This window comes from Gekko japonicus, unplaced genomic scaffold (genome assembly GCF_001447785.1).
Source record: "Gekko japonicus isolate JY-2015 unplaced genomic scaffold, Gekko_japonicus_V1.1 scaffold1784, whole genome shotgun sequence".
NCBI classification, from domain to species: domain Eukaryota; kingdom Metazoa; phylum Chordata; class Lepidosauria; order Squamata; family Gekkonidae; genus Gekko; species Gekko japonicus.
Genome location: NW_015168101.1, coordinates 91 through 8,066, shown reverse-complemented (window position 1 = coordinate 8,066; position 7,976 = coordinate 91). Strand labels below are relative to the sequence as shown.

At 42.4% G+C, this 7,976-nt stretch overlaps 1 protein-coding gene across 1 annotated transcript in view; it reads right to left on the bottom strand.

Annotated features, from left to right (window-relative positions):
* LOC107113457 (latent-transforming growth factor beta-binding protein 1-like) overlaps positions 1-7,662 on the bottom strand; it is a gene marked incomplete at its 5' end in the record, with an annotated part of 230,320 nt that extends 222,658 nt beyond the window's left edge. Inside the window, one exon of the mRNA XM_015414785.1 lies at positions 7,374-7,662. Within this exon, the coding sequence (XP_015270271.1) occupies positions 7,374-7,662 (289 nt within the window). The remainder of the gene's footprint in view (positions 1-7,373) is intronic.
* Positions 7,663-7,976: the final 314 nt, after the last annotated feature.

Here is a 7,976-nt window from a genome sequence, read left to right as displayed (position 1 = left end):
CCGCAAGGGGACATGGGCGGGCGCCGGATACCACCGGAAACGCGATCAGACGCCCGCCCTTGCCCCGCAGTTTCTGGAAACTAGTACCTCCAAGGTACTAGCTTTTTGCTGTGCTTTTTCGGCAGGAAGCCTCAGTTGTGCCACGGAAGTGCTACGCTTCCCAGATGTGCTGGTGAGATCGCGACCGGAAACTCCGCTTGTCTTCCGTATCTCTTGCGTGGCTAATGTTGCGTGTGACCGCAGCCAGAGTTGAGAAAAAGACCTTAAACCCATTGGTCCTTTGCAAATATACGTACATGGAATCAACCCCTTACCTCTTAAGTGCTAAATTTAAAAAAATTCAATGAATAGAATTCTGCACAAGAAGCTAAGTGTGAAGAGGGAGGGGCAAGCAGTAAAAATGAAAGTGAAATCTTTTGAGCAGAACACTCCACAAGTCTTTGGATTTTTGTGTGTCTAGCCTGAGGTTTATCATATCATTCTTTCCCCGGAGGAGAAAACCTATAGTAGCAGCAGGCTGTAAAAGAGACCCAGTTTGGGAATATTTTTATGAAGTTTCTCTACCTATGGGTAAGGCAGGCATGTGTGCAAAATGCAAACACTGCAACAAACAAAGAAATGCAAGGCCTGGTGGCTGGAATGAAACAGCATCATAAGAAGTGCTGTGATGAAGAAGACAAAAGGAACATGTGATCTTCAGGTTGGTAAACATTTTGATTTCATCATATTTCTTAAAGATTGTCTTGAGGAACTGTCATTTTTGAGCAAAATTATATTTCTTATTATTATTACTGCATGTTACTGTCATTTTGATACAGCTGTTATGAAGAAAGAACTGAAATAAGCAAATATTCCTTTTTTGGGCAGTACTGAGTGGCAGTGAACACAATGAGTAATACTAAATATTCAGAAATGGTATAAATAATAAAATAACAGCATTGCCTTTTTTGTTTAGGGGAATCCATCATCAACATAAAGGATTATGGAAAATATCCACCTTTGAAATCACCATCCTCCTCTTCTACAGTTTCAGAGTTATCTGGCCAGGATAGTGTTTCAGTCACATCAGATACATCACACATCCACCGTATATCACCTAAAAGAAAGAAAAAAGCCAACCATCCAGGAACCACCCTAGACAAGTGTGTGATAAAAACCAGCAGATTAGAAAGAGTTAATTGATGAAAAAATGCCCAGTTTCTTTATGCGACAAACGTTTCTTTCTATCTGATTGAAAACCCTCACTTCATTAATATGGTTCAGTTAGGGTTGCCAAGTGCTTTTTGAGCCACCGTGGTGGACTCCCAACTGGCGGCTGGAGCATGCGCGCACCGCACACACGTCACTTGGAAGTGACGTGACAACACCGGGCACGCTGGGGGTGCGGCCACGACCATCTGAGGGAAAACCATAGAGTTTTCCCTCGGATGACCGTGGCCCCTCTGGGGTGGGGGTTTTCCTGCCCCCCGGGGGGACTTGGCAAGCCTAGGTTTCAGTCACTGAGACCAGGATACAGTCCAGCCAGCAGAGCAGATATTGCAGGGAAACTGCTGGATACAGTGTATGACAGAGAAATGGAGCAATGTGCAACAGCTCTAGAGCGTAAAATTGTTAACCTACGTCTTGATGGGTGGAGTAATGTCCACAATTATCCTGTGGTATGTGCTTGTATAACAACAGAAGAAAGGAATGTCTTCCCTGCAGAAACAATTGATAAGTCAGGAAATGCACACACAGCAGAATACTTACAAGAAGTGGCAGCAAAAGCTATAATAACATGTGACTAAAAATGCAAGTGTCTAGTACGCAGTTTGGTCACAGACAATGCTGCAAATGTATCTGAGATGAGAAGAAATTTAGAAGAGCAGGAAGGGAATACAAATCTAATAACATGTGGTTGCAGTGTTCATTTGCTGCACCTCCTAGCCAAAGACTTCAGTGTTTCAGAAATAAAGACTAATGTTGTTGAAACTGCTAAATACTTCTGTAACTATCATTTTGCTGCAGCAGCTCTGAAAATTATGGGTGGAACCAAGCTAATGCTCCCACAAGATGTTAGATGGAACACTGTAGTGGACTGCCCTATTTTGATGAGAGTTTGTAAACAAAATCGAGAGAAAATAGATGGCACTGTCATGGCCAAAATCCTCAACATCGGGCTTAAGAGAAATGTTGAACATATGTTGAGCATCCTGAAACCTATTTCTGAAGCTTTAAACAAAATACAGGAAAATAGCTGTTTGCTTGCTGATGCTGTAGAAATTTGGAAGGAACTGAGTGAGAACTTAAAAACAGAGCTACACACTAAGAAGAAGAAGAAGAGATTGGATTTATACCCCGCCCTTCACTACCCAAAGGTGTCTCAGAGTGTCCTACAAACTCCTTTCCCTTCCCCTCCCCACAACAGACACCCTGTGAGGTAGGTGAGGCTGAGAGAGCTCTTGACAGAAACTGCTCTTTTTCAAGGACAACTCTTATCAGAACTACGTCTTGCCCAAGGTCATCCAGCCAGGTGCAAGTGGAGGAGTGGGGAATCAAACCCGGTTCTCCCAGATTAGAGTCCGCTCACTTAACCACTACACCAAACTGGCTAACGGAATTAAATTACAAGCATTAAAAAACGAATGGGAAAAGCACTGTCTCCAGCTTAATTTCTCACAAATATTGTCAATATTGACCAAGGTCAAACCTTAAGTGCTGAGCAAGAGGAGTTAACTATGACATGTGTATCCAGCAATCATCCATCTGTAATGCCAGCTATAATAAACTTCAGAGCTAAAGGGGAACCATTCAAGAAATATGTTTGCTGATGATGTTTTAAAGAAAATCACACCAGTGAACTGGTGGAAGTCACTTAAGCCCTTGGATTTAGAAACGAAGTAATGATTTCACTTAACAGCAGCAGCTTCTTCTGCTAGCGTAGAAAGAATATTCTCTTCCTTTGGACTCATTCATTCTAAATTGAGAAATCATTTGGGACCCAATAAAGCAGGAAAGCTTGTTTTTCTTTTCTAGATTATGAACAAACAAGAACATGAAGATGAGTGAACTATAGAGGGCAGTATTTTAAGTTTTTCATGTGTGGACAAGGCTGATAGTCTAAGTGTGTTTGTTTTTTTAAAGATACTTTGTTTAACCACATCAGTTAACAAACATGGATGTTTAATCAAATACAAGAATACATATGCTATAATGTTATTGTTTTAGTTAAATAAAACTATTTAAATTGTTATTATTAAGGTAATGAATATGTTTCTCCTTCCAATAAAGTACAACAGAAAAGGTGTCCAAATATGAATGATTAACCTATTAAACTGGAGATAGTTCACCTCACAATAATTTCATAATCATCTATCTATGATGCGTTTCTAACAGTATAACCAAATCAGTAATTTTTGATATAACTGTAAAACTAATTTGAAAAGTTGCTATTCTAAAAGTGAAGCTTTCATCTGGTTGTAAATATGAAGATTATACCAGCGAGAAGGAGTCTTTATGTAGAAAAACATGATTTAAATCTAGTCTTACTGACTATAAATTTAAATTGATTTGATTTAAATCAAATCCACCCTGGTTGGGATCACTTTTATCTGCATGATCTCCAGTACAGTTTCTATGCTTTCAATTCCTTCAAATGATAAAGTTTTCTATTGTTTTGCTGGTAGGAGAACACAGTTGGCCTGTTAAGCATCAGCTGGTCACCAGTGTAGCAGGATCTTAAGACTGAACTGCTTGACTCCAAAATAAAACACACTACATCCCATTTAAAAACCTGTAATCCTTTCTTCTTACGCATCCTCTGACATTAAGTTCCCCAAACTAACTTTCTGTCTGTATTCAGTAACAAGCATACTGGACAAAAACTGGCAAACTCTCATAGGAAAAATCAAGTATTAATTTTTGCTCATAAATAATCTGTTTTCAGATTAGTAAAGTGTGTGATCATGCATAAACTTAGTGTTCTCACTTCTTACAATCTTGCCTTTTACTTCTAATTTCTCATTGCCCATACATGTTTCTTTCTTGTCAATTCCATCTTGAAAACTAGATCATGCCTGTGACTCAGCCTGTAGGTTAAATTGGGCTGAGTGAAGACAAATAGCTCATTACATGGTAAAACTGTTCCTGGAACACACCACTTCCTTTTACAGAGTGGGAGGATGGCATAATCACCTGCAAAAGAACACAGTTGTGCCGACTGAGAAGTCAGGGAAGTTACTCTACAGAATTCCATACATGTGAAAGCTTTTGTGTAGAAAAGAACCATTTCCCTTGACAGAAAGGCTATATGTTCAGTATGGTTTTGTCTTTAAATGGGGGCCATTAATAATTCAATCTCATACCTGCAGTCTACATTTGTATAGTTCAGGAATACTTTTATCACATGGTGAACTGTTTCTCTCAACTGGGCCTTATCTTAGGTATGTCAGTACAGGGTTTTGATTACAAATCAGTATAGATTTGAAGTAGCTTTCAAAAACCATTCTAACTGTAATTCTCTCACACACAGCCCCTTAATCATATTGATGTTTGAATATTAGAAAATATTTGGAAAATGTTTGAACAGTACAAAAATTCACCATACTGAAAAACAATAATCACTCTTATAAGAATGGTCCAATAACAACAACAACAAATGTCTGTCTGTCTATCATCTCCAGGCTGCATTCTGATTCACCTTTACCTGGAATAACCTACACTGAAGCCAGCTGGGAGTTACCACTTTGTAAACATGCTTAGGAACATGGGATGTTAATCACAATGAAAATTCCTAAAATCTACGTAGCAAAATGGAAACTAGGTGTCTGCCCCTGGCGAGAAAAATGGGAAAATAAACTTGCTGCATATGCAGTAATAGTGAAATTAACGACTTATCTGAGAAACAAATCAATCACAACATTTGAAGAGAGACAGAGTGTGTATTATACAAGCAGGAGAGAAATTTAGAATGAGAAACAGTTCAAACATTTCTATATAAATGTATTGATATGTAGAAGCAGAACGAGAATAAGTTTTAAATGTAACATCTTGAATATAAATGTATAAGGAAGTGGATCCTGAGCAGAAGTATCTTCTACTTTCTTATTATGAGATATATAATAGATTTTATTTCTATAGTCTGATATATTACCTATTGTTAAAAGTTACAGTGAGTAGGTAGAGGTGGCAAAAATACACAATATCAAATATGTAGTAATACATAGCTGCAGGAGAACCTGATTTGGATCAGGACTACAACACAGCGGGTGAAGGTGAGTTTAACCCTTACACTTCATGCCATTTTCCTGATCTAATCATGACATTCTGTATGACTACTTGCTAATTGCTGCACAGGGGAAAACACTTAAAGTATCCTTATGGAGCCTGCATATTTCACCTCCAAAGGCTAAATCCCAGCTTGCTGTGTTATGTATGGTTCCAATGGGAGCCTGCAGCTATTATTTACACTTTATAAAAATTTATGGGAGATCCATTCATGTCTAGTTTGGCCCTCATGTTTACACAGATAACACATGATTTTACATGTTCAGTCACATTATAGCCACAAACTATGAGAAAGCAAGCAGTTACAATGCATTTACCTACAGTCATTGCTATTTAACAGAGCAGGAGGAAGTATCCTAGACCCTTGCAATTGTAAAACATCTAAGCAAATACTGAGACAAATCCTCAATTTTGCCAGCACTATAAATGTAAACTCAGTTATGGAGAGGCACAATGTACTTTTCACGGGACTCCGGGGCTGGGGAAAGTTTACGGTGCAGTTCAAAGACTTCTGTGGAAAATTGGACTTGCTGGTGGTGGTGGGGAGGCTCTCCAGTTTGCTGGGACTTTGCAGCTGTGTGCAACGAGTTCCCCAGGGGTTTTGACAGCAAACGCGGCCTCTACACTGGGGCCCCCATCTCCCTCAACCTTGACCCCGTCATCTGCCCCATCAGGGTAAAGGCCAGGCACTCCCCCCATCGCTATGAGGCCTAGGATCAAGGCGGAGCTCGATCGGTTGGTGGAACAGGGGGTGCTGGAACTGGTCACTTCTGCCCAGTGGGAGACCCCGATAGTCACCCCGGTTAAACCCAATGGGGACGTGCGCATTTGTGCTGACTATAAATGCACGTTGAACAAGGCACTACAAGACCATGCGTACCCGGTACCGGTGGTCAGCCACGTGATCGCAGCTTTGGTGGGGGCCCAGGATTTCAGCAAATTAGACTTGGCCCAGGCATACCAGCAGCTCCCGGTGGACGCCGCCACTGCTGAGGCCCAAACGATCGCAACTCAAAAGGGGGCTTTTAAAGTTCATCGGCTTCAGTTTGGGGTGTCGGTCGCGCCGAGCATTTTTCATTGTTATTGTTTTGTGGAACGACCTTTGGCACTTACCGTGAAGGGTCCTTCTCCTCTGAGGTTAGGAGGACATCTCCATGGGTTATTCCCATCGTTCCTTTAGGGAGGCAGGAAATACTTTTTTCTCCTTCCTGTTGGCACCTTGGGAATAGCCCTGCCCCTCAGTTCTGGGACTCTGTAAGCAGTGAGTATCAACTAAGGCTAACTCCCCTGCACCAAGCAGGTAAACTTCCAACATTAATGATAGAACTATAAAACAGTAGAACAAGAACGTAGAAGAAGAAGAGAACAGCACAGAGAAACACAGGCAAAAGAATGATGATGAAAGCGGGAGGGCCGAGATGTCCTCCTAACCTCAGAGGAGAAGGACCCTTCACGGTAAGTGCCAAAGGTCGTTCTCCCACTGAGGTGGAGGACATCTCCATGGGACCTCCAAAAGCAGTGTCCCTTAAATGGGTGGGTCATCATCGCCAGCCGAAGGGAGAATGTGCTGAAGAACTCTTCTTCCGAATGTTGCATCGGCTGACGCAATTGTATTTAGCTTGTAGTGACGAATGAAGGTAGATCCAAGTAGCGGCCCTGCAGACCTCCTCGACTGAAGCTCGATTCGTGAAGGCCGCATTGGTTGCCGGACTTCTTAAGGAATGGGCCGTGATCCCTTTGAAAATTTCAATTCCCGACTCCTTGTAGGCCTCCGTGATGCATGACCGAAGGACTGCGCTGATGGAAGCCATGGACATACGATTTCCCGTATGTGGAAAGGAGATGTTGATGAACATGAAGTCCGTTTTTCATAGAGATTCAGTGCGCACGATGTAAATCTTTAATGCCCGTTTGACATCGTGTGCCATAGCCTTTCTCTGGGATGTTGTGGCTTTGGACAGAAAGTAGGTAAATAGATCTCTTGAGCATGATGAAAAGTGGAAGAAACCTTTGGCTGAAAGGTGGGATCAGTCCTAAGTACCACTTTATCCTTGTGGAAGACGCAGAGCATGGCCTTTACCAATAGAGCACCCAGCTCTGAGACCCACCGTGCTGAGGTTATCGCCACCAGGAATAACGTCTTCATCTGGAGCCACTTCATTCCGACTTCCCTGAGAGGTTCGAATGGCGCTTTGGTAAGGGCTGTCAAAACCATGTGTAGCCTCCAGGTTGGGAACCTGTGTATCTGAGGAAGCGACTTGGCTGCCCCTTGTAGAAACAGCTGTATGTAGGGGTGCTTGGTCATCCTGTATCCTCCTATGCGAGGGAGGACGGTCAATAATGCCACCACTTGCCGTTGTAAGGTGGCTGCCTTCAAGCCGGAATCCAAACCGTCTTCTAAAAAGGAAAGGACATCTGCCGTTGTAGGATCCAGAGGATCCAGCTTCTTCCTCCTAGTCCACCGCACAAATGCCTTCCAAGTGGTATTATAAATGCGAACGGTGGACTGCCTTCTTGAGGCCATAAGGGTTGCCAAAACCTTGTCTGGGTAGCCTAGCTGAGAGAAACGTTGCCATTCAACCTCCACGGAGTCAAGGACAGCCAGTCGGGATGCGGTTACCAGATGGGGCCCTGCAGGAGCATGTCTGGGGACTGCGGTAAGGTCAGAGGTGGAGCCATGGCCATCTCCTTCAGGAGTGAAAACCATGGAC